Raw genomic sequence first — 27,725 nt, 5'->3', positions numbered from 1 at the left:
TACAGGGGTTTACTTTATTTTAGTCTTATTGTACTTTTATGATTTCTTCTTTCACGCCTCATCTGAATCTAGCTGCTGGAACATGTGTATTTCCCTGGGGAGGGAAAAATATAGTTTATCTTATCTTGCCTTTATTTTGTTTATGTACAGTATGTCTAAGCTACACCACTCGTATCAAAATAAAATAAGATAAGATCAACTTCATGCATCCTGGAGGAAATTGTCACAGTGCAATAAACAAAGATCAGTGAAAATAGACACAATTACACAGAGATTGATAGTTTAATGGAAATATGAAAAGAATACAGTGAACAAGATGAAAGTGTCTAAGCATTTGTGTGCATTGTCTAAGTGCCGAGGAACAGTGTCTAAATAAAAGAAAATAATATAAGTACAGAATGTAAACTGTAAATGAAAAAACAAAAAACAGATAAACAGAAAGTGAACTGAAAGCAAACAGACGTATTCGTATAGAAGTATTGCACTTGACAATGATAATACAGATGATGAGACTATTAAAGAAAAGTCTTATGATATTGCACATGAAAACTAGTCTGATGTATCCAAAATACTAAACATATAGAAAATTATTATGTTATTACAATTGTGTTATTATTGCTTTTTTTTAAAAAAGTTTCTCTCTCTTTTGTAGACTGATATAAATGAGGAAAGAAGAGCAGATGATCTCTTTATGGCATTTTTTTGAATAGGTTTTTTTTTTTTTTTTTTTTTTGCTTACACCGGAAGCTAGTGACGGTCCAGCCCAGTCATTGGTCCAGCCTCTTGCTTCCTGCTCTTGCACGCCTTGCCTGTGCGTCATGACGACATGGGCCGCCCTCTCGCTGCGTCCCTCCGGACAGACTCACAGCCGCAGACATGGCTCCGTGAACCGACACATGGCAGCCAGAAGCCATGAATCGAAAGAAAGAACTCACAAAAAAAACCCCGACCATGTCTAAATAGCAGCCTCATTTCGTTTCTTTGGAGACTGTTCCACCACCTGCAGCCCTGTCTGCAGCCAGCAGCCGGCTGTCAGTCCCTGTCAGCGGGGAGAGAGGCGCAACGCGACCCGCTGATATTTCGGTTTCTTTACTTTTAAGTTTTTCGTCTGTTCAGACTAAAACTCAACATGGGGGTCCAAGGTTTCCAAGAGTACATAGAAAAGCACTGTCCCGCCGCTGTGGTGCCGGTGGAGCTCCAGAGGTTGGCCCGGGGGAGTATGGTCGGAGGTGGCCGGCAGAGACCCCCTCAGGGTCCGCTGAGGCTGCTGGTGGACGCCGAGAACTGCCTCCACCGGCTCTACGGCGGCTTCTACACCGACTGGGTGAGCGGCGGCCAGTGGAACCACATGCTGGGCTACCTGGCCGCCCTCTCCAAGGCCTGCTTCAGCGGCAACATTGAGCTCCTGGTGTGCTTCAATGGCGCCCTGGAGAAAGGCCGCCTTCACGAGTGGGTCAAGCGGCAGGTGAACGAGAGGCAGACCGCCCAGCAGATCATCAGCCACGTCCAGAACAAGGGCACCCCGCCACCCAAAGTCTGGTTCCTCCCTCCGGTGTGCATGGCCCACTGCATCCGACTGGCTCTCCTCAGGTTCCGGGTCGGGGTGAGTGGAAACATCGGCCTGCCGGTGCCTGTTGAGTGTAGCCCGGTGTGTGTGAGCGCCGCCGGCAGACGTTAGCTCCGCCGTTAGCCTGCTAGCTGCTGCCCACCATGTTCACCACTTTAAGCACGATCCACGGACAAATCTGCTCCCACGCCGAGTCAATCTGTGCCTCGGGGTGGGAGCCGTGGCCTCATCCTTAATGGTTTTACTCGCTGTGATTTAGTGACATGAGATCAGGGTGTTTTCATGCACTGTAATGCAGTTTGGTCATTAAGAAGAGGCCAGGGGTTGCCAGGTCCTGAAAACACCTGACTCACTGAGGTGTAAAAAATTAAGAAAAAGAAGCTGTAAGAAGAAATCGTGCTGGAAAGTAGAAATTTATTATTACAAAAGTCGACATTAATGCACTTAAAAAAGACCCTAAACTTCATTCCAGCCTGTTAAATGTGAACATATTCCAGCTGTCTTATTCATCTGTAATTGGAACATACATGCATTTAAAAACACCTTTAAAAATGTTTTTGCACTCTTTTTGCAATTAATAGTTGACATTGCAGCCCTAAAATGCTCCCTAAAAACAAACAAAACTGTCACGCATTGGTACAATATCAATACATTCTATAAATTAGGAATATTTTGCTGGAAAAAAAATATTTTAATGCATACACAAGAGTAAGTGCTCTGTTTAGTTCATTACTTACATGTAATTAGTGCAATATAGACAATCTGTGCATTAATTATTGTATAGTAATTATTTTTGGATTACTAGTACTTATATATATTTGAGTTTACTTTTTAACTTTGTACTACATTCCTTAATTATTTGCACTGTATTTGCTGCTGTAATAATGCAGATTTCCCCACTGTGGGACTAATTAAGACTTATCTTGTCATGGAACATGGCAGAGTACAAAACCTCTTTACTTTAGCTGTGTATCTGCATGGTTTAAAGATGCCAGATCCATTATAAGATGAGATAAGCTTTATTGATGCCTCACCAGGGAAATTTACGTCAGCTGGATACAGATGAGGTATGGTAGAAGCAGGACAAGAATTACAAAAGTACAGTAAAGCTAAAACTTTGCTGTACTTTAAAGCTAAAAAAGGATGATAATGGCAATGTACAAGGCATGATGAATTTACATATAGATATATGTTTGGGTTTTTTAGGACTGATACCATTGCCAGCTATTGGTAGTCAAGAAAGACCGATAACTGATATGTGGAAGCGATATACATTAAATGTAATGTTTGAACCAGGCGTAAACTAACCGTGACGTCACCCGTTGGTTTCAAAGCCGAGAAAATGAAGCCCGGATTTTGCTACTTTCTGGTCGCCATTTTGGATTTTTTGGAGCCAGTGACATAAAAAGCGTCATCAAACAGACTGGACCAGAGAGCAACTAGGGGCAGGACCAGTCAATGGGACTGTCTATCAAGTATAGCCACGCCCCCTGGCTCCGCCAACTTTAACGATTTATTTAAAATTCAGTACTGATTTATTTTAAGATCGGCCACCTAATCTCTCATTTTGACCATGAAAACTAACGGGAAAAAAATCCTGAGCTGTAGAAAATCAGTCTATCAAATTTTATTTTTTTCCAAAAATGAATTGGGGTCTATGGAGGAAAAGCTTTTTGGAGCCAACCCTAGCGGACGGCGGGATATTGCAAGTTTTTGACACTTCCGGGTGGGCTTCAATTCTGGAGCCAGATGCTACGTCCACTATATATACAGTCGTTTTGAACTGAGTGTGATAGCAGAGAATCGTTCATTCATAACTAGGCTTCTTCATTAATAAGGGTGACTGTAACTAAACTATATCTGTAAAGTAGAAATTGGAGTGATTACTCAGTTTGTCTTGTGCTTTTCTGTCTGCTGTTCATTATTATTCTCAATATTTAACTGTTCTATTACTTGTATTGCCTGCTAAGGTCCAGATCTTCAAGCTTTATTAATTATTGTTTTCCAGATTCTGTTTCAGGTTAATCTGTGGCTGCTTTCTAACTCGTCTAACCCGTTAGCGTAGCCATAGCCACTGTTTGTGTTTCTCTTCAGTTTTTACAAACTCTGCTTGAGAGACGGTTCTGAGACCACCGAGTGACGACAGACAGAGGAGGCTGCATCAGCTCTGAAATTTAACTTATCAGTAATTGATCAATAAAAATACTAATACTGATTAACTTAGCCAATCTTGTTCACCTTTATTAGCCAGGAGGTTAATCAGTCTATTGCAGTTAAGATGTTAATTAGGAATTAAAGACCAGTGTTAATATGTTGTTTTTGCACACAAAGAGCACAATGTTGTTGATCTCTAACGAGAGAACGCAGCTTTACATGTTGTTGGTATGTATAATGTTAGGGGTGCTCCAATCTGCCACATTAGGCACAGTCCCAATTACCCAAATGGTCCCACCCTTTTGTTTTGCAAGGAGGATCAGTGATCATCTATCCTTCCAAAGAAGGCCGTTTGGAGGGCTACATGACCACTAACCTCGATCCCTGAAAGCAAACAGGATACCATCTGCAGCAGTGTGTTGTGTTGCCGATGGGCTTCAGTGTTGGGCAGATACAGGTGAAACAAACAGCTATTGGCTATTCCATATTCCACAACCTGGTGTTGTTATTAAGTCTGGGCTGACCCACTATGTTTCCTCATTGTAAGATGTATCCATAGAGTTCCCTGAAATGTGTGTATGGATTTAAAATTCACAAATCAGTTCATGAGGACGCCTAAAGTTTCATCTCAAGTAAAAATAGGAACCAGCTCAGCTGTTAAAATGCTTTTCATAATGCATAGATGAGAATTCATATAGTAATGCATTTTTATTTGGGCATTCTGGACCACATTTTAAGTGCGCTACCTGTTTTTAGTCTCTCATTTTGAATGTTCAATTATCTGAGTAGTGTCAAAGCAAACTGCTCTTTGTTTATAATCTCGTTTTCTTTACGCGAGTGCCTTCATACACCGGTGTGTCTGTGTAAGAGGTTTATTTTGAGACTTTGCCGTCCTAAAGCCTATTTCTCATTTGTGCACCTCTTCAGGTCATCCAGAGCATGGAGGACCACCACCTGGAAGTGATAGCCTTATGCAGGGAGGGCGGCTTCCACGGCCTGGTGGCCTACGACTCGGACTACGCTCTGAGCAACATCCCGTATTACTTCAGCGCCCACGCCCTCAAACTGAGCCGCAACGGCAAAAGCCTCACCACCAGCCAGTACCTAATGCACGAAGTGGCCCGGCAGCTTGATCTCAGCCCAAATCGTTTTATCATTTTTGCATCACTTCTAGGTAGGTGGCACAAGTAACCGGATGGATGAGGCTCAGACTGACTGCCTGGACCTGATCCAGGTGAAAGTAGCTGTAAACTGATGTAAATATGGCTTCAAAAAGAAGGGCAGACAGTCATTTTTTGGCAAATTTTGGGGGAAGAAAGAGACTAAACTGTCACTAGCTGCTGGTCTTCTCAAGCTGTCTGGACCTGAGTGCCGACTAGAAGCTCAATTCAGTGATATTTTATCTTTTCACTGTAAGATTTAGAGAATCTTGAAACATTTTGTAAAAGTGCATCAGATGCACCTACTGCCTTATGTACCTTGTATGTATTTATTGAAACTACACGTGTACATACAGCTGCACCTTGTATGTAATTTTTGTAAAACTTTGAGCCATAATGTTTCATATATGTTGAGAAAAGTGCAATATCTAGAAGTCACACCAGTGTTTTTATGGTTCTTCATGCACCAAATCGGCTGTCTTTAAAAGTTTTCACAGATACACTTGTTTCTAGATTTTAAATGTTTTAAAATTGCACATCTCCTGCTGTACTTTAATAATATTGACTCATTGCTGCTTAATTTAATTGTGCAATGACAACAGAAGCCTACTAACATGTTCATGCGCTGCACAGGGAATCACATACTGCCTGATGAAGACTTGGCTGCCTTTCACTGGAACCTACTTGGTCCAGAGCATCCATTAGCATCACTGAAGGTAAAGGATGATTTCTTTAAAGTCACTGCAACACGCATTTTTATCACAAGTCAGTACTTTGCTCCTGCAGTGTGAAAAATGGTTTTAAAGGTTAACTCCACAGTTATATGCACAAAGGTCAGCTACCACTCAGCCTGTCAAGAGTCTCCCGTAGCTGTGGAGCAGAAAATAACACCTCCAGCACAGCAGTGGATTCATCGACCAGAGTGGAGATGCACATCTATAGAGACATGTACAGCTTTATCGGCAATGAAAACTTGTGTTTTTTTGTGTGCGTTTGTCTAAAGTATTACATATTTGATAGATAGATACTTTATTGATCCCGAGGGAAATTCAAATTTAATTTGTCTGCAAGGCTAATTTGACTAAATTAGCAACTGTTGTGGAAATCTGGATGAGCCATAATTGAAACTGTCAAGGCGTAGCAGTATTTGTCTTTTGAATTGTTTTAACGTACAAAAAGAGATTAATAAAGGGTAAAAATGCAGAGGGAATATTTCAAGTGAAAGTTCAGATGTTCAGAGGTCTGACTAAGAATCCAACAAGACAGTAAAAGTTATTGTAGCTTTTTTCCTTTAAACATTACAGTCTCTGCTTCTCATGAAGTTAACAGGAACTCCTCAGCCCAGGAATGTAAATGATACAGAGTGCAGTCAAAACCAGGCTATGACAATAGTAAGACAAAGGTAGCGGTAGTAACGATAAATTCACTACAGCTAAATTTTGCAAGATGATTTTCAGGAAAAGCGTATTATTGATAATTATACTTACTCCGAATTTAAGACTCACATGATGAGCTAAGCTGCTTCATCAGGACTATGAAGCAGTGCTTTGATAACTACCCATTCTGATTTTAACTGTGATTGGTGCTCTGACCTTTATTCTCTTTATATCACTTGATCCCGGTCAACAATAAACTAGTCGGTTTGTTTACATGGACAGCACTGTCCCAGTTTAGATCGAGTTTTGAAAGTGTCCCATTTTTGTTTGTGCTTGTACCTAGGGTTTGACAGATATGGGTTTTATTTTTGTTGTGGTGGTAGAAAGTAAGACCGATAACCGATCTGTGGAGCCACTGTAATATTTTCTGTAATATTTTCACAGAATGTGACAGCAGATAACCTGTCATTCATAGCTAGGATTCTTCATTAATAAGGGTGACTGTAACTGAATATGTAGAATAGAAATAGCAGTGATTAAATTAGGACGCTCTCTTCTGTTTATTTGAGATTATTGAGGTTGATCAGTTTGTCTTCTGCAGTTCCTTTCTCCTATCTTAACCTTTCACTGTTCTATCACTTTTATTTCCCACTAAGGTCCAAATCCTAAAGCTTTACTATTTATTTTTTCCAGACTTTGTTTTACTTTAATCTGTGGCTGCCTTTAATTTAGCCGCTAGCTTTTAGCATAGCTTTAGTCACTGTGAGAGAAGCCGATTTCCTGGTTTGTGGCGACGACTTGTGTTTCATGTCAGTTTTTGCTGCTTGAGAGACATTTCTGAGACCTCAGAGTGACAACAAACACAGAGAGGCTGCATCAGACCTAAAGCAGCACATTCAATTCATCGATAATCGGTCTATTAAAATACTAACATCGATAATCTGAAAAATGCCAAATATCAGCCAAGATAATCGGCCAGGCTGAAAATCAGGCTATCCCTCTTTTAAAACCTTAATCCCAAGGTCTGTACTATGAAGTAGGATTTAAGGTTGGTGATTTAACTTCAGGTTTAACCCTGGATTTCTATGACTACGATAGTGATTCAGTTCTTACTGGACTACATCACCATGGTAACTCATACTGCACAATTAACATGATCCAATGCAGGTTATACTTGAGGTAACAGATGACCAATCAGTTCTGCTTCAGTGGATGTGGTGCATGGAAGTTAAGAATTTTTAGATGCAGCATAAGTTCCTTGACTTTCCCTGATGATTACAGATACAGTTGGTTAGTAGAGTGCAAGCAGAGGGAACTCCAGTCCTCATTTCCTCCCTGTTGTCTGAAAAATATAGCCTATGAAGCCTTGTTCCTGTTGACCTGCACGTATCGGTAGCTTTCATGTAGGCTTGAACCACATCAGTGCTCAAGGATTGAACTGCTAGTTTGACTAAACTTCAGCAGCTCTAAACAAGGAGATCACTGGGCGCTTATCCACCAGCTGCTGGAGTTTAATGTCTGATAGAGCGCAGCACACAGAAATAGCACATCCACGGATCGGCGAACGGTGGAGTGTGACAGTTGCATGGCAGCAGCGGCAGACAGTTTCAGGGCACAGTGTGCAAACGGCTCAGCTGCCAGTTTTTAAATGACTATCTGCGATTAAACAGAAAGCCATCTGGTTCACATGTGCCACTGAGGCTCAGCTACACGCATACTGACACATTACATTCCACTACCGAGTGGGACTCAACAGGACAAACATCCTCACTGCGCATGTTTCTTTACTTGAATTTTTTCCCTTCCTCCCATCAGTGGGCCCCAGTCAGATCGAAATCTGTATATAGAGACGCTCTAACTTAATTTGAATTTAAAAAATGAAAGCATCTTGCATATTTTTGTAACATATGGAACATTTCAGAGTTAACATTTCCAAATTTTGGAAGATTCTTCTGTATTATGTCTCATTTATTTTGAATTGAATTGATCGTGTTTCATCATTACAAAGGATAGAATCAGTTCAACATTTTGAATGATAAGTGAAAAATGTCAGAATGTCTCAGTATTTGTCCTCCTTTTGTGTTTATGGCTGCAGCATAATTCCTGGAGCTCGTGCTTTTAGCCTTGACTTTTCTGAGCCTCGTCATTTCCTTGAGTCTCTAGAATAGCAGTGAATAGTGCAGAGTTAGCACGACCCCTCGAGCAACAACAGCCACACTGAGAAATATGCCAAATAGAAATCAACTGAAATTATTCCTTCAAGTGGTTTTCAGCTGACCGAAACTGCGGCTTTACTGTTTTTGTCCTGTGCTTTTTTTATGTAAGTGTCAAACTCCAGGTAAAATGGAGCATTTTGACCATCAACAGAACCTTTTGGTTTGACAGAATTGTAGAGAATCTGCTCTAAAATGTCCAGTTTTGAATCTTCTCACCAAATCTCAATCCTTTAGAATCTTTTTTTGCGTAGTTGGAAGTGCACACAGGACAGCAATAAAAGAAATAGGTTAGTGTCCATATAGCGTGTCGTCTTTTTGCCCTCAATGAAGGGACAGCGTATCGTAGCGTAGTCTCTGAATGTCTAAACTTTTCACTAGGGCGCTACTGTTGTTCTTTTTCAAAAGCTTTCGATCATATGGGTATAATTCATCACCCTGGTTACCAAGAAAATGGAGGAGATGCTCGTTGTGTCGGACAAGAATCAGAAATCAGCACAACAAAGGGCGATGCTAGTCTGTTACGCAGCAATGGTGGAGTGGTGGTTTGTTGTCATGGTGTTGTTCCAGAAACAAGACTCACATTTGCCTTGCCAGTTGCTGTTCGGTGAAAAACACTTAATTTACACACACCTGTTCATTACAACAAAGCATTTAAGATTCTTCTTGTTAAATTACATCTAATCATCACTATTCACATCAAAGAAATCAAAACCTAAGAAGCTACGGATTTAAAGGTGGTCAGAGTGGGAGTGTTGTTCCCACTGTACCTAAATGTTGCTTCTCTGTGTTTAGTTTGTACTCTTAGAACACTCAGCAGCCACAGAAGGGTTTAGAAGGTGGAAGTCAGATGTATGTCAGATGACAAACACCAGATCTTCAAACTTCATTATCTGACTCACTGGAATCCAGTTCAGAGACTTGAGAAAAGTCCTGCTTCACTTTTCGTTGTTGTTGTTGGGAGTCTAGCAGCAGCTCCCTCAATGAGCCTGAGAAGAGACAGTTCTATTAGTCTAACCTGCTGGAAATGAAAGCATGTCAGCACGTAAATCCTCCTGTTTTTGAGATGACGGTGTAGGACATCCGATTTGGCTCCCTCGTTCTAATCTTCTCATCTGATCTTTCTCAGGTTCGTGCCCACCAGCTCGTGCTCCCTCCCTGTGACGTCGTAATCAAGGCTGTGGCCGACTACGTCCGCAACATCCCAGACATCTCCAACCTGGAGGCCATCGCTAAGGACATCTTCAAGCATTCGCAGGTAGGAAAAGTAAACATTGAGGCTCATGCAACGCTGGCTGCCAGTACTTACTTTAAAGTTTCATTGCAATGTACTGAATGTACAGAGGAACAGTAGTAAAACATCTGAACATCTGTCTTTGCTAAGAATTGAAAATGCAAAGTACCCAGAGCAATAAATAGTACAATCAGCTGACAGATTTGTAACAGGAAAGCAGATAATTAGTGGACTGGTAATTCTTCCCCAGCTGCTCAGCTCTTAAAATTCAGGTTCTAAACAAACCTTTTAACAAAGCAAACAGCAGCCACTATGTAAGGCATATGGATTCTGTAAAGCTTCTTGAAACAATTTGAATTGTATTTGGCACTGTATAAATGAAATTTAATTTAATTTAACTGAACCCTACAAAGACCAGTCGTTGATCTGTTCTCTGACTCTGAACTGTGCACTGATTTTCCATTTTTCTTGCAGTCTTGCACCGATGACAAAATCATTCGCTTCAAGAAGGCAGTGGAGTACTACTCAGCAGCCAGCGAAGCCCCTCACTTCCCTCCACACCTAGGTGGGGTTCTATCTGATCTTTTTCTAATGAATACCGCTACACCATGTCTCTTGGAGATTGTCTGGAAAGTCTCATGCTATGCCTACACAAAACAGTCTAAATAACCATCAGCGCTGTTATCTGTGTTTTTGTAACGGTGAACTACATAAAAACAGGGACATCTTTTCTTCAAGTATTCAGACTACAGTGGTACTTGTATTTGGACGTTTACGCCTTCTGATTCCTTCGGGTTCTGCACTTCAACTGGCCCAATTTCAATAAAATGATGGATGCTACCTTAAAGTGCCATATCTAGGAAATGAAGCCCTTTAAACACAAAAGCAGCTGGAACTGGCACGCTGACATTTATTGATGATTTCATTTCTGTCAGAAGCAGCAGGGTGAATACACAGGAGCATTCTGTGAGGCCAGAATCATTTCCAACAAATGATCTCAATCTAGCTGAGCTGCAGTCCTGCTGAGGACCAGATTGAAGGCAGGGAGACCAACAACAAGAAGAGCTGAAAGTTTGTGCAGTAAAGGAAGATATGAAAGCTCTGCTGATGTCTGTGAGGCCAAGATGATTTTTATTTGACTTCTTGTGCATTTGTCGAGTTACTTTTTATCATTCAAGCTCTGCAGGTTATGGGTTAAAAGGTGGCACCTCCCACACAAGTATTTCTACATTTTCTATCTTGGTGTGAAGCAAATTCCAACTGAGACTGGCACATTATTGTCATCATTATTGTTAGCAGTAGTAATAGTAGTGGTATAGTTAGTATTAACAACAGTAACATTATTATATTATAAAACAGCTTTTGAAACCAGAGTTTACAAAGTGCTGTACAAATGAGGCAAAAAATAAAAGCAACAGAGTGCTGGTCAGTCCAAACAAAAGGACAAAGACCAGAGAGGAAAAAGTGGAGAAACGGAGTAAAACATGGTAAAAGAATTTCAAGATTCATCAATACAAAAATGCCAGATAAAATAATGAAATACCTAATCCAAGTAGAAAGAGCAAGCTCCCAAACACAACTAAGACTAATAGTAGCAATAGTAAATACATGAAATAAATGTACTATAGTATGCAGTGAATGTGATCAGAGACAGAGCCTGAAAACTGTAGAAATGCTGTAAATCTGGACCTCATTCTCTGAATTATTTCTTTGTGTTTGTTCCACAGTCAGACCAAAACACACAGAAGTGTGTGCTGCAGTGCCATCACCAAAAATGCTCAACATTCCACAGGTGCCGCTGCCTGTAAAACCCGGGGTAAGACCGAAGTACAGCACAGAACACACCAGCGATGTACTGCTGCACGTGCTTTAGCTTTCACGTTGCTTTTCTAATGGCTGTGTTCAGGCCCAGCACTCGTACCCAGAGCCTCTGGTGGAGCGCAATCTGTCTGTGGACTCTGTGGAGAAAGGCCTCCTGGAGCAAAACAGCTTCAGCAACATTCCTGATGAAGGGAAGCACACACCGTTGTACGAGAGGTCCTCTCCCATCAACCCGGGCGAGGCCGGCAGCCCCAACCACACAGAGGCCGCTTTCTTCAACGCCTCCTCCACATCCTCCTCCTCGGAGAACGATGAGAGCTCAGGCACAACTGCCAAGTGAGTTCAGCACAGCATTTTCTCTCTGTTACTGGAGCCTTTCATTCATTCATTAGGAGGCCCCGTCGCTGCTCTCATGGTTTCAGATGTTATCAGTTTGTCCTGTGCAGGGTCCCACGGCCCTTTGAATGAAAAATGGAAATATTAAGGTGATTAATGAAGCAGCGCATGACCATTGGGGCAAAAAATGAGAACGATTGTGATCAACATTACAGAAAGTAACTTTGTGCAAAAAAATTTCAGTGTAAAAATGCAACTTAAAAGAGCATTTCCTATTTCAGTGACAGAAGTATTGCACAAATATTGATGAAACATCATCTGTCACCCCAGATTCTTCCTCATCTGCACCACAGAAAACATACTCAGGAATTAGCCTGATTCTTAGACCATTTACAACCTCATCTTCATTCCAAATCTGGACTGTATACATATATACCTAACCTGCACTGTTTAAAAACCTATGGATTATCTTATGCAAGAACACAAAAACACCAAAAGACACATTCAAGAACATTCAGTGACTGAAACATGCTTTCAGCCCGTTTTTATTCCAGAAGCTTCAACCCATTGTAATTATCAGGTGCATTTGTTGGTCTACAGTTTATTACATGATAACTGTGCATTAAGAGGTTTTAGGAAAAAAAAGTTTTGTCTCTTTGCTTTCAGTTCACAGTTTGTTCTGTCTGGGTGAGATAGCTGGAAAGTCTATCCTGATGAAAAGTTTTATTTTAGTCGATATTTATTGATTGACCTATTTTTGTAAAGACCAAGAGGATAAAAGTTTGTTGTGAATTTAACCACCTTCTTTCGGATTGAACTACTTTTAGCCTATATGTATTAATGCACACGGGTGATAATTTAACACAACAAAGGGAAGTACACACAAAAGTTAAAACGATATGCACATGAAACGATAAAAAAGGAGTGATCTCACCTTTATGCAAATAAAGAAAGAAAGAAAGCAGAACCCTGAGGTGGATGGAGACATCTGTGCCACCAGATACTGAGTCTGAATGAGTTATATTTGAGTTTGTGTTGCTCAGCTTCAATGATTGAAATAAAAATGTAAAATAGAATCACATAATTGGACTTTGTTCTTATTAAATTGAAACTGCATTGAAATACATCTGAAAGAGAGTGTAATAGATTATGAATGAATTCTGTCACTTTAAAATTGTATTTATTATTATTTATTGAATCCTACCTTCAGCCCTGAACAGAAATCAATTTCCAAGACTTCCTTTTGTTTTCAGGTTTATTGGAATACAGTTTCAATTTATTACATACGAATGCCAATTGTATCGTTCTGTTGTTCTTTTTTTTTTTTCTCCAGTTGTACAAGTTTGAGCAATACAAATTCAAATACAGTCACAAAAGGACTTTGTTTTGTAAACCCAGTTATCTTCTTCTTCTTCTTTCTCATGGATGCATGAGAATCTATGCTGACATATTCTCAGACGCTCAAGAACAGTATAGTAAAAATCTGCAACATGAACTCTGCGGAAACACCAGATTGAATGTGCCAGTAAAATACCATTTGACAGGTGATGTAACCAGCAGGATGTGCTGGAACACCACTGCTTTGCTCGCTTCAACACAGGTAAAGCCATAAGGCAGCACCTGTTAATTAATACGAGTTTGGTTGGTCGACTAAGAAGCTTCTCATCGACTGCAGTGAAACACAACCACACTTATAGTTATTTTTAACTGCCATTCTGGATTGGGAAAGGCTAAACTGCATCTTAGAATTCTGAGAGTTGTTAAGATAAAGTGTGCAAGATAACGGTCATGTAGCAATAATAGTAATAATTCTCCAGCACTGATAGCAGAACCATTAATGTCAGAGCTAACTGATCCTCTGGTATTTAATAATCATTTTAATGCCAGACATTCAGGCTCCATCCTGATGAACCTGATCTGCTTTGGGTCGAGCACTAAATGTAACAGAACTTTTTTTCCTTCTTCCTGTTCTAGTCACGTTAACGACCTTAAGGAAGGGTGGCAGAAAAATGGACACTCCTACAACACACCAGAGGGAAACCTGGGGGACCAATCAAACGTGAGTTCAGCGTTAATTGGCTAACAGAGGATTGCAGCATTAAACTGTGGCTAAAGTACAACTGCCTTCTTTCTGCCCTCAGTCCGATCTCTGTGGAACCTCTGCTGCGAGTCCAGGATCTCAGGCCGGTGGTCTCCACAGCCTGAATGCACAGATCCCCTCCCTGCTCTCCATGCCAACCAGGAACCACATGGACATCACCATCCCACCTCTCCCTGCCGTGGCCCCCGAGGTCCTGCGAGTGGCCGAGCACAGACACAGGAAGGGTCTTATGTACCCCTACATCTACCACGTCCTCACCAAGGTCCTCTACACTGATTCTGCTAATGTTTGGAGTGATGCTGCTAGTAGCTTTCGTAGCTTGTACACAGACACCAGACTTGTAGGTGGAATGTGAAATATCCACGTCTGAGTCACTGTGCGCCTTTGAGGTAACGGTATGTCTTTGCAGGGAGAGATTAAGCTATCTGTCACCATTGAAGATGAAGCTAACAAAGACCTGCCTTCAGCAGTGCAGCTGTTTCGACCTATCCGTCAGTATGTTTACGGAGTGCTCTTCAGCCAGGCGGAGGCCAGGAAGAAGGCTGAGAGACTCGCCATGAGGAAAAACTGCCTCCCTGAATGTGAGTGCAATGACTGGAGAGCTGCTTTCTGTCACTGTATCGCTTTCTGGGTCTGTGTTAATTGTTTCTGTGTTTGAAGCTTATGTAATACCAGGCTTCAGTGCCCATCCTGATGCAGCTGATCTGGCTTAGGTCAAGCAGTAAATACAACATATCTTTGTGTTCTTGTTCCTGTTCCAGTCATGTTAACGACCTTCAGGTGCAGGAAGTCAGTCCTTATAGGGCAGTGGGTAGAAGTATTTATCAACCAAGAAAATGACTCCCATTTTACTGATATCTACGATCTCTAGATAATGGTGTCTTCTGTTAGAAACGCATGACGTCACAGAAGATTGTGTAAACCCAGCTTCACTCATATACCACCTCAGATAATGTGCACAAATCAGTAATGATCCTTTTTCCCCCCAATCAGATGTAAATGTGACTCTATGGGTGATGCAAACTTTGTACTCGCCTCAGGGCTCAGCAGTAGAATATATGTTTTGGACACTGGAATTAAATGCAGGGGCCTGCATGTCATCTTCTCTGCAGCATAACAAAAGTCAAATGCCATAAATCAGAAAAGAAAATATTAGTTCACTTTCTTTGATTAGGGCTGCACAGGGATCTTTCTGCATGGAGTTTCCATGTTCTCCCTGTGCATGCGTGGGTTTTCTCCGGGAACTCCGGCTTCCTCCCACAGTCCAAAGATATGCTGAGGTTAATTGGTGACTCTAAATTGCCCGTCGGTGTGAATGTGAGTGTGATTGTCTGTCTGTATATGTAGCCCTCAGACAGACTGGTGACCTGTCCAGGGTGTCTCCTGCCTTCACCCAAAGTCAGCTGGGATAGACTCCAGCCCCACCACGACCCTAATGAGGATGAAGCGGTGTATAGATAATGAATTGATGGATGGATTTCTTTGATTAGTCAGTTTACACAAACTAAGAAGACTGTAATCAACATATATAGCTTTTTCTAAGAGCCTGAAAATGTTACTAACACTGGGAAAAAATGGTGGCTTTGCATGCCGTCGATCTTTCACTATTTTTGATCTTACCTTGTTTCTATATATGACTCATATCTTCACTGTGCAAACACACCCTCCAGTTCAGCTGAAAAGTCCCTGAATTTTTGTCTCACAGCTGTTGGTGGCAGCTGAGTCATTACTGGCTTTTTTTTTTTTTTGAGCCAAAAAGTTTTTTATAGAATGTAGCTCTATTTTTTTTTTTAAGTCAGACATGCAGTATACAGTGATTTTGATGAAATATCATGATATTGGGATTTAATGTGTATGTTTTTCCCAGTAAAATTTAAAGTATTCTGATTAGTTCGAGGACAGTCGGAAAGTTAGTATTCAGACCATTGTGTTTTTTAAGTGTCTTGCTCTGATGATGTGTGATGTCTGATTTTTCCCTCCCAGACACACACATCATGGTCAAAGAGTGGGCCGCCTACAAAGGCAAGTCTCCTCACACTCCGGAGCTGGTGGAGGCTCTGCCCTTCAGGGAGTGGACCTGTCCCAACCTGAAGAAGCTGTGGCTGGGGAAGGCTGTGGAGGACAAGAACCGCAGGATGAGGGCGTTCCTGGCCTGCATGCGCTCCGACACTCCGGCCATGTTGAACCCAGCCAGCGTCCCCACGCCCCTCCTGGTGCTGTGCTGTGTGCTCCGGTGAGTACGGTCCAGGAAAGCCCGTGGCCTTAATGCATAGATTGTAGTCTAGGTGAAACCAGTGTGATGCACAGTGAAAGGGAGCGAGGCTTTATGAAGACAGTGTTGACCAGTTCCTGCTCTTTTGATAACACTGTTAACCTTCTGTGTTTTGCTTCAGGTTTATGTTACATTGGCCAGGAGTAAGAATTTTGCGTCGTAACGAACTTGACGCTTTCCTAGCCCAAGCACTTTCTCCTAAACTTTATGAGCCTGACCAGCTGCAGGAACTGAAGGTGATTTTGTAGTGTTTATTATATGAGGCGTGTCCGAGAAACACAAACAAGTTCAGGAAGATCTTGGCTACAATTCAGCTTTTATGTATTCGATTTCTCTCCTGTATTCTCTGGACACTCCTCATACTCCGCAGACTAAACAACCTGCTCTGCGTTTTGTGCTGGTACAAAATGCTGTTTTCTACCAGCACGTTGTTCCAGAAGCTGTAGCTTTGCACTAAGGGATGTATTTGTAGAGCTCTGAGGGGTTCTCGTGTCACGTGTGGATGGTTTATCGACTCTACCCCTCGTCCTGAGCCATACAGAAGCCGGACCTCTGTTCTCATTCGGCCTTTTTTAATGTAAACCATCCACACAAGCTGTGTGCTTTGCTCCTTGTGGTCTCTGTGTGTATCTCTGTCAGCCGATGTCAGAACATGTAGGTTGTGTCTGCTGGCTTTCTGTCTTGGCTGGATTAGATCGTCCATCGCTGTGTCTTAGCAGGCAGGCGTGAATGCGGCTGCTTCTGCTTGCTCTGTGCTTTGCCTTGCACTTGATTAATCTGAATGCTGAGTGGGTGTTATGTTAGACGTTTTTTGTTCTGTTCATTTCTAAATTTTACAAGCCTCTGTATATGTCTTGCACAGATCGACAACCTGGACCCCCGGGGAGTCCAGCTGGCAGCTCTGTTCATGAGCGGGGTGGACATGGCTCTGTTTGCCAACGACGCCTGCGGACAGCCGATTCCCTGGGAGCACTGCTGTCCCTGGATGTACTTTGACGGCAAGCTGCTTCAGAGTAAACTCATCAGGGCCAACAGGGAGAAGGCCCAGCTCATCGACCTCTGTGATGGTCAGGTAGATTAATCCACACCCATCGCATGTCAGTGGAACATGCTGCAACTGAAGGCCGGGTTGGGGCTTCTTAGAAGTAGTTTTTAAGGGATGGTTGTGGTTTATTTCAGCCTGCTGTCTTTTGTGGCTCTGTGGGTCGTATCTTTTCTGTATTCTTCACCTTCTATGTAGGGATTCAGAGAGATGTCTGACAAAAGGTGCATATCAGAGCCACTAGTGTGAGGTCCAAATAACTCATTTTTACGTGGATCATCTGAATAGTTTGTTTTCAGACGGACCAAAAGTAAACTTTTCACCTGTAACAGACATTGTGCTTCTGCACCAGGGATCTCAATTTATTAGAACTTGAAACCTTTGCAGCAATATTATTTTTATGTGGTTTGTCTTAAAGCTGATATATCTGCATGAATTAAAATACATTTCATCCAACTATGCAGTAGATAGAATACATTTATTCGTGAAAGAATTCTGTAAATGAGTCCATGTTGTTGAAAGACTGGTCCATAATAGTTTGACTAACCAAATATGTCTGTGCTGTGAATTAAATAGATGCCTGTGTTTGTCAGACTGCAAAGGAAGGATGTTCTTTCAGTCCCTCACGCTATATTGCAACAAAAAAAACAAAAACAAACCTTTTTGTAAGGACAGCATACAGCCACACATAGTACTTCTGTTGTACAAAGACATACTTAAACATAACAAGCCACAGTCCTACAGCACCCCACCATGGATAGAAGATGCTATTACACAACTCCAAGGCTCCTTGGCTTGACCTCACTGGGACACCTTCAGCAGAGAGTAGCAGGGCCACAATTGTTATGTGCTTTATCAGTGTCTGCATTAATTACCTATATATACCAATCAAAACAATCATGAACTATACCAACTCCAAACCCTGCATGTCTTCTTTCAAATAAATTCAAGCCTGAAGGGGAAGCGTAGGACTGGGCTGATCTCAGAACACAGGCTGCAGCATGAAAAATGAGGCTTTAAAAGCGTAAATGACATTCATGGAGAAACTAGAGCACCAAATTGGCAACACAGAAGCTAAGCACGCCATCCAGATGGCAGAAACTCTGATAGAATGTGAACCAAAACGCAATCCAGCGACAGCTTTTACCACTAAACTGAACTCATGTTTCAGTTGGGGCTCACTATGACGTTCGCCAATGATTGCTCAAATAACTGAGAACCCTTCCTCCACTGGACCCCAGTGAGCCTGATGGCAAACGGTGCTGAAGATTTGCTCTATGGATTTCTCACCAATACTAGTCTTAAGTCTTCTTTGATTCCTATCAGTCTGTCACAACACCAACCCTTCAGGACCCGTCCTGGTTACCACCAAACCAACAGACTTTTCTCTTACAGAAGTGAAACATTTATCTTGTTTCTCCATCGCAGACTCTTGAGGCTTCGAATCATTTTCCATCATCCATGACAGCTGTTATTCTGTAGTTCAACTGTAATTGTTGGCTGCTGGGCAGATTTTCTGCTTGCCTCATTTCTTTATGTCTTTATGAAGCTGTTTTCAGTTGTCATGCGTTTATTTCACAGAACACAATAACGAAGCCTCCAGAAACTCCTGCAGGTTAAACTGGGCTAAAAGGCTTTTATAGCTGACTATGAAAAAAAAAACAATATGTGATGTTGGGAATTTGTAGCTGTCTGATCCTCAGCAAGAAGAACCAACACTTTCTCATCCCTACTGTGATTTTCTCACTTGTATGATCCACAAGAAAAAATGCTTTTAGCAAACGGAGACTTTTTCAGTTGGAAGTCCTCATTGATAAAAAGGTTGGCCAGACTTGTGTAGGGCTCCGTTGTCTGGTTGGAAAACTTTTACGAGGTGGAAAATGATTTTCCCAGCTGTTTGGAATCTTTCTCATATGGTATTACACTGGTAAAGGCATCAAAGATAGGTTTTTGCTTTGGATGGCATTCAGATCTTGCTTTGCACTAATACTGAGCTTCATATAATGATTAGTTGTGTTGTTTCATGTAGTGGCAGGAATTGCAAGACGCCGCTGATGAAGTACCTGTTTTTAAGCCAGCATCATCCTGAGTAGTCAAAATATTTTCATACAGCTGATGTTGATCTTTCTTTGAATACTTTTTTTGCTGCCATATCTTCCTTTATAGCGCTTTTCGTAAGAATTTGATGCTCCATGTCGATACTGAGACGTATCACTGGCCATAAAACTACATTCATCCCCAGCTGAGATCCAAGATCTGGTGATGCCAACCCAACCTCAGTGTTGTCTGTATATCCCATTAGCATACTTCCTCATATAATTCCTCCCAGTCCACATAAATATTCAGAAACATGCCAATAGAAGGTGGAGTTGGGGTATTTATCAAACATCACAGTAGTGGAACATACCACTGTTAGCCCTGCTGGGCTGTTTGAAACCTTTGTCAGAGCTCATTTATTACTTGTACAGCACTAGTTGGCTTTCAGACATTTACGAGCATGAGCTGACAACCTAAATAATGGTTTAATTCTTCGTGCTGGAAGGTTTTCTTGTCCATTAAGGCCAGTAGGGCTAATGAAGCAGTCTGTTGTAGAGAGACACTTAAACACAGGCAGTCGTCTGATATTGATTTTTTTCAGCTGCTGATTTGAGAGGTTGATAACTACCTTTTATTTTTAGCCAGTATTAAAAATATCCAATACAGCAATGCTCGGTTTCACACCGAGACGATAGGAGGTATTCAGATGTTGCAGCCAGTCGCGAAACACTTGTGCGGCTTCTTTCTCTTCAGGCTGAGCTGGCCGCCAAGGTGGAGAAGATGCGTCAGAGTATCCTGGAAGGTCTCAACTTCACCCGCCTGCCTCATCCTCCTCCGTTCCCACCACTGCCGCCACCACCTCCTCACGCGATGCCTTTCTACCCCCCACCTGGTTCCTTCTACGCCCCGCCACCAATGATGCCACCGCCCCCAGGAAGAGGCAGGGGGATGGCCGGTGAGTGAGAACAGGCCGCCTAGTTTTAGGTTTGGGCTTTCATGCGTTGATAGTTTGACTTGTTGAGAGCGTTGTGACACCCCTTCTTACAATGTTGTTGTTTTTTGTTTGCCATTTTTGAGTGCTGTTTGAATGTTAAGTCATGATTGTACACCCACTGAAAGTATCCCATAATGCAACATGAAAAGAAGTGTACAGCCGATGGTCACTAACCGACAATATGTACCATCATGCATTGCGTTGAAGGAAAGTTGCAGTTGATCAACAGAGCCGTTGAGGATTGGTGGCAGTTCCACAGATTAGACGGCTATCTTGCAGGTCCGTGACAAATCCATGAGCCGTGGGTTGTCAAATCTAAAATGATAATTCATATTAATATATTTCAGATAAGACACTGTCATATTTTCACCATTTATTTCAGACTGACATGCATTCATGTTTGGCAGCGACTCTGCTCAGGTGATGCTCTGAAACGATCTGCGAAAGCTTGACACAGACAGTCTCTGAGATCACAATTCCCCGGCAGAGCTGCATATCGACAGTGTTTTAAAAGAATACAGTATGGAACAGTCTGAATAGGAAGCAAATGCTGCAAATCTATACATGCACAGATCTTTCTTACGACAAGGAGGAGGCTGGGGAGGAGGAGGAGAAGGCTGACGATTGACGAAGGCTGAAGCAGCAGCAATGGGGCAAGCACAGAGCATACAGAGTGAATGAACGCTGCCTCAGTTATAAGGCGTGCTAATTGTGAGGAGTGGAGTGACTACGACCACGATTGCACAGCCTCGTGCCTGGCCTGACTCTGTGCCTGTATGAACTGGGGCGAAGCTGCATTGAATGGAAGAAGAGGGGTGTATCACAACACAAAGAAAAAAAAAAGTTAGATTAATTTATTCAATTTGAAAATTTGCGTTGTATGATATGACTCCTTCACAAAAATTTCTGTCGATTCACCACCATAGCTGGCATTGGTTTGATGCGTTTTAACTGAGCGACAGCAGTGACATAATTAGTAGCACCAAGACTGGATAGTGTTCAAAAGGGTTACGTTTGCCCTACATCATTCACTGTAAAGTGGTCTCTAGATAGGAAGTAGAAAGTACGACAGGAGTGGATGATTGTGAAAAAAGCGTAAGTCTAACATCCTTGATCATTTCCTCGCTCTTTCTGTAAGGACTTCAAGGAATCTCGGCACAAGGTGGGAAGCTGGAGATCGCCGGCACCGTGGTGGGTCAGTGGGCCGGCATGAGACACAGCCGAGGAAGAGGAGGCTTCCCTGTCCAGGTGGTGTCTGTTGGTGGACCGAACAGAGGGTAAGAACAGAAAGATTATATGCCTCATGGACTTCAGTTGTGTTGATCTGTTATCATTTAGTTGTAAGGCAGCTACCCTTCAGAAATGAAGGGTAGCTGGGTTTTATATGGTGATCGACTAATGTGGGTTTTTCAGGGCCGATGCCAAGGACAGGTAATCAAGAAAGGCAGAGATTTAGGACTGATATACATTATATGTAATGGTTCAACAGCATGTGAGAGCAGAGAGCCTCTCGTTCATAACCAGGGTTCTTCATTAATAAGGTGACTCTAATGGAATATGTAAAATAGAAACAAGAGTGATTAAAGTAGCACTTTCACTGTTATATCCCTTTTATTGTCCACTAAGGTCCATATCTTAAAGCATTATCAATTATTGTTGTCCAGACTGTGTTTCAGATTCATCTGTGGCTGCCTTCTAACTTAGCTGTTAACGTAGCCTTAGCTACTGTGAGAGGAGCTAATTTCCTAGTTTTTGGCTTGTGTGTTCTTGACCTGTTTTTGCAGTCTGTCTTTAAGAGGAATTTCTGAAACCACACAGTGATGACAGACAGAGAGGAGACTGCATCAGACCTGAAGTAGTGCATTTAATTCATCAATTATCGCTCAATAATCTACCGATAGAGCTAATCGGAAAAAGTGTCAAATATGTGCCACAATAATCAGCCAGAGCGATCAGTCTATCCCTAGTTTCATTCAAATGTGGTGCAAACTTAAACAGAATTACAAGAAAGTATGTAAAAGAAAATGTACATTAATGCACTTGTCCACAAATGTGTTATTCTGAGAAAGTGTCGTATTGAAAAATAGAAAATATGAATAGAGTGTAATGAACATGAGCTCTCAGGGGTCCTCTTTAATTCTCCTTATTGCAATACACTTTATGACTGTTCTGAATATATCTGTAGTAAACAACTTCTACATCTTCTGGAAGTACAATTAGCAGCTACTTTTAGATCTTTGGAAATGTCCACTGAGGGATTTCAATGTGCAGATTATTAAAAAATGTGTATAAAAATGGATGGAAACGCACCTCAAGTGGAATTGTTTCTGTTTGCTGTAGTCGTCCCAGAGGTGTGATCTCCACACCTGTCATAAGGACGTTTGGTCGAGGGGGAAGGTACCACACTCGAGTCTTCAAGAGTCAGGGAGCATACCTGGTAAGTCGGTGATGAATCCTTATTAACATGGAAACAGTTTAAACAATCAATAAATGCCGTTACAGTTAATTACACACATTGGCAATCTGAATTTTTCCTGTGCTCCCCTGTTCATTAATCCACCTGTGTGTATTTGCCTAATTAAAAAACATAGCAGAGGCAGAAATGAAGGGTAAGCTTCCTTGTTTGCCCCACATTTGTTCATCTCAGGTTTAGTTTTTCAGTTTAGGAAAAGCTGCTCTGATGCTTCAGCTGTTACACAAATCAAGAGGACTGTCCTCCAATAGGACGCTGTTTTATGTGGGGAATTTTGTATTCCAGACAGACTTGAAATGTGCAAACCCAGCTGAGGCCACGTTTGTTTTTGTGTCATTAAAAACGGTATATAACAGCCTGTACTTTCTTTTCATTTATTACAAAATAAAATTCACGGGGCAGGTAGATGGATCTTTGCTTGTCATCCTTTTAGGCCAGACAGACTGAGCAGCGTTTATTGTGGGTTTCCCGTTCATCTTAAATTAAGCTGTCAAAAGCTCATTTGATGAATGAATGCCACACACATTAACCCTCTGAACCCCAAAACCCGCTGGCAGATTTGAAAGGCATGATATCTAAATTGCCAAAAGGACACCATTTATCAGACACAAAAAACTGGAATAAAACTAAAAGTTGTTGGATTTCCACCTTTCAGATGGTGCTTGAACTAATCATGTGTAAAGTACAGTTATGCCAGGAAAATTAACCAAATCTCAGCTTGAAATCTTTTTTTTTTCTTTTTAAAATATGCCATTTTATCTGTGGCACCAAAAAACATTTCTGAGTTCTCGACCCTTCTAGTCATGGTTGTGCTGTTTCTACAAAGGTGCAAGACTTTATATTTATATTCTAAATCAATACAACATACCAGGGATCCACAGATACTGCAGTGTTTGTATAAAAAAAAAGCTAAAAAAAATCCTCTGGGAACCATGGCTGTAGTCAGTAACTGCACTGAAGCTTCTTTTGTAGAGGTGTAAATGTCCTCAGGGTGGTGCTAGAGGAAAAGTCAGCGAATCTCTAAAAACATTAGGGGTCACACACCATGTACCCAGAATATCCCCTGCAAATTTAATGGGACGCTGAGCTCTCTATTTGTAGAAGAAATGTCAGGGAGTCAATTTTGTCAAACTGAATTGTAGACTGTAAGTGTATAAAATGCGCCGTCGTCTATCAGCCACACTCAGAAATCAATCTGGACAAGGTTCTTAGGAATTTATTAAATTGAAATCTCTCATTTTTGAAATATTGGAATGTTCAATTCAGCATCACAGGGAAGCTTCTTTGGCAGCTGTTGGTGCTTCCAGTCTTCTTAAGTAAATCTCTACAAGCTTTGTACACCTAGATTTCTGCAGTTTCTTATTATTTCCTGCAGATCCTGTCTGGCTCTGTCAGATTGAAAGTGTTAGCTTCTGCTGTCATCAGGGTTTAAGTCTAGGTTTTGATTGGACCACAGTCAGAGATTTGTCCTGAAGCCAAGTCTCTGACTGTAGACTGTAAATGTATCGAAAACAAACAGCCCAGACAACACTCCAGTGGTGTCTGGGCTGTTTGTTTTGGGTCAGTGTCCTGCTAAATGGTCAACTGTTACCCCAGTCTGACGTCCATGTGGACCTCTATGTATTTTCCTGCGTTCATCCTTCCCTCAGTTCTCCTTGTCCCTGCTGCTGGGAAATCTCCTCACAGCTTGATGATGCCACCACCATGCATCACTGTAGAGATGGTAGACCTGCTGTCAGTAGTAGGTATAGACTGAGTGCTTAGACTCTTCCCCAAAAGTTCAAGCTTTGTCACGTAACACCAGGCAATCTTTTTCCTCGTTGGTAAACTCCAATCAGGTTTTCATGCCTCTTTTAAGTAATCTTTTCTGCCCAGCTGCCCTACCATAAATACCTGACTGATGTTGCTGAGAACCTCGGACAGGTTCATCCATTTCTCTCTAAGACTATGCTCATATTACGGGAGTTTTGGGCTGATTTCCCATTGAAACCCTCCTGCCAATTGGAAGAGAATCTGGTCTGGAGTCTTCGTCTGAACCGATGGTTAGCCTAAATTGTTTGGTAATGTGTGACATTTACAGATCCAGTCTTAATCCTGAACTGTTTGCAGACTCATCAGAAGCCCCCCAAGCAATGTCAAACATGCTTATTATTTATGAATTAATATTATGAATCGGATGCTTTTGCCAAGCAATGCTAAACATTCTATCCCTTGAGGCTAATGTTGGCTGCAGATATTAAAACTAATAGTTAGTATCTCACCTGGATTATCCCTGAAGAATAAACAACCCATGCTGACTGCTTCTTCCAGACTCATTTAGCCTTCTGCTTTTGTTTTTTCTCTCTGCAAAGTATTATTAACATCACAGCAAGTCATTGCACCAATCTCCATTTAGTTTAGATCTGCTTCCCCATGAGATCAGGTGAGGCGATGCACGCCATCCTGATTGCTCCCACCGGCACCATTATGTTATTAATATCTTGTAGTGTGCGATGTGCAGTTATTTTCCAATCTTGTAGAGTGTGTATGACTGAGATGAGAAAGAAGACCTGTGAAGCCTCTCTTTATGCACCTGGTTTCAAAATCTGTTAGGATTTTAAAACGCCTTATTGTGAGCCCGGCTTTTGAGCGACTGTGGTGGGTTCTTGGTCTCCTCTCTGACAAAGGCCCTTCTGGCTCCACCACTGAAGCCCTGGTGGTTCCAAACTTCTTCCATTTTCCAACTTCGTGAGTTGGTTTTTGTCCCGGCATGCAGTGTGAATTGCCACAGATGGTTCTGGACACAGTTCAAGGATTATCAAAGCAAACAGGATGCATCTGACCACAGTTTGGAGCAGGGATTTGAATGGCAAATGAGAAATTTCAGTTTCTGATTTTTATGTTCCCTAAAAAATTGTTCCCACTAGATATTTTTTTTAATGCCAAATTTTCCATGTAAAATCAAAACTCCAACATAAAATGTACAAAAACGTGAAGGCATCTGAATGTTCCCTGAAACAAATTATCCTTAGAAGACCTACAGTTTATGGTACTGTGGAAGTTAAAATTGTACAAAAGCTGCAAAAACAACCTCCAGTAACACCTTTTAGAAATGTGGGATGATTTCCTCAGTCACTGGATAGTATCTGTGTGTATCACAAAGATCAAAATACAGCTGTTGCTCTTTTCACTGTTTAATTACGGTGCAACAACAGAACACGCAACCATTGTGTGAGCTTTCAGCATGGGATGAGTGGGAACAAAACAGCCTCTCAGCAGGTGTCTGTTCTGTTTAAAACCCCTTTATTTTACTGCTAATTAACTACTAAATGACTCTCCAGCCTTTTGGTTTGTTAGCAGGACTTCCATCTAACATCTGTATTTTCTCTTTGTAGCATGATTTAAAAAAAAAAAAGCACCCACCATCATTCTTTCAGTGTGATGTTTTTTTGGCTTGAAGCTTTTAAAAAGATCGTTTTTGTCTGTCCTTTTGTAGCCAAGCAGAACTGCTCACAAGCCTGCTCATGCATCTGGGCACGATGCGGTGAAAGAGAGAAAGAAACCCAAGTCAGAGGAGAAGAAATCCTCTCCTGCACCGAGCGACGGCTCAGCCACAGAGAACGGTGTGGAGGACAAAGAACCGGAGCAGCTGAACGGAGATAAAGACGAACGTAGGGCTCTCATCCAACCTGAAAGTGCCTTTAGCAGTGACTCCAAGACGTGCAATACTAATCCTCACTTAAATGCACTAAATGTAGACAGCGGCTACCACAGAGATGAAGGTCTGGAGGCCGCCGTCTCACAAAAAGAAGAGTAAGCCTATTTTTCTAGAGAGGGTGAAGGTTGAAAGATGGAACCGGTTTAGGAATATCAGTAAACACACAAGATAGGACACACTGGTAGTTTAAAGGAGTCGTTCACTCCCTTGTCACCAAGACTTGTACATGTTTATAAGAATGACGCTTTTTTTCCTTTCTGAATTAGCATATTAAAGCTTCAAGAAGCTTTAATGAATATTTTAGTTCTTCTAGGTTGATACGCTAAAGCAAAAATCTTCCGCTTCGGTCACCACTTTGAGTTTCAGTTGACTTTAAGCAACTCTGTCCATTAGTTCAGACGAGCTCCACTTCAGTACACTTTTAGCTGTAAGTAACATTTCAAGAAACGGCTCTAAAATCAGACAAAAATCAAACTCTGATAGTCAACTTGGTTTCTTGGATCAAGCGTAGAGCTGCAGTATTACCGCTTGTGCATGGTTTCGCCGTTCGAGAGGTGTGTAGCTATTATGCATGTTGTCCGTTTTCGTCCATCCCTCCGAGTCCAGTGCCCATTCGCAAAATGAAAGACGTGGCTAATATTGTCGACAGCCCATAAAAGGTGTTAACTGTTAGTAACGGATTTGTTCTGACCTTGAATTTCTTTGTGATATTGACCTCTGTTGCATTAATTAAAAAAAAAGAGTTATCTAGCCACGTTGCAATAGTGTATTCATACTATATTGTTCTCTGTTGCTGTTTTCTGCATTAAATATCTGAGAAAAAAAAATCTATAGAATAGGCTTTGAAGAAGAATCGCCCCCCCTTTTGTAGCTTCCAAAGCAACGTGCTTCACCTTCCAGTTGAGACGCCACAGTGATCAGTTTTGAGGTTTCTTTTAGTGTTGTTTTTACTCTCACATGTAACATTTCCACCGAATTCTCCTGAAGCTTTCCATCTTTTCATTAGTGATCAGAGAAACGATGTGCTCCCTTCAACCCCCCCACCCCCCACACCCCTCCCACTCCCAGTCGACCTCGCAACAAGCTATATAGATTACCTTCTATGTATGTTGATCAGAGTTTCTTCCTAACCCATGGATTGTAAAGGAACGAACAGCAGCTGGGTTTGAATGTTGATGGATTGTGGCGTGATGTGTTTGAAGGCAACTTAGCTACAATGCTTAATAAAACTATATTCTTTTAGTACAA

The 27,725-nt window shown here is 41.7% G+C and overlaps 1 protein-coding gene across 2 annotated transcripts; it reads left to right on the top strand.

Moving 5' to 3' along the window:
- Positions 1–845: 845 nt before the first annotated feature.
- Positions 846–27,725, top strand: LOC110955761 (constitutive coactivator of PPAR-gamma-like protein 1). 2 transcript variants are annotated; one of them, XM_022200885.2, is made up of 17 exons: positions 852–1,603; positions 4,649–4,895; positions 5,515–5,597; positions 9,600–9,728; positions 10,179–10,269; positions 11,432–11,520; positions 11,611–11,861; positions 13,836–13,920; positions 14,003–14,224; positions 14,372–14,543; positions 15,946–16,195; positions 16,356–16,470; positions 17,097–17,306; positions 20,067–20,268; positions 21,446–21,584; positions 22,648–22,744; positions 26,256–27,725. In XM_022200885.2, exons 1-17 carry the CDS (start codon positions 1,130–1,132, stop codon positions 26,574–26,576), a joined length of 3,177 nt encoding a protein of 1,058 aa, XP_022056577.2. In that variant the 5' UTR covers positions 852–1,129; the 3' UTR covers positions 26,577–27,725. The 2 variants fall into 2 exon arrangements, with proteins under 2 accessions (XP_022056578.1, XP_022056577.2); XM_022200886.2 differs by lacking the exons at positions 16,356–16,470; positions 20,067–20,268; positions 21,446–21,584; positions 22,648–22,744; positions 26,256–27,725 and having other exon boundaries at positions 846–1,603; positions 17,097–17,280.

Source organism: Acanthochromis polyacanthus, chromosome 5 (assembly GCF_021347895.1).
Source record: "Acanthochromis polyacanthus isolate Apoly-LR-REF ecotype Palm Island chromosome 5, KAUST_Apoly_ChrSc, whole genome shotgun sequence".
Lineage (NCBI taxonomy): Eukaryota > Metazoa > Chordata > Actinopteri > Pomacentridae > Acanthochromis > Acanthochromis polyacanthus.
Note: the sequence above shows the minus strand (reverse complement) of the source record. Positions and strands in the feature narration are given on the sequence as shown.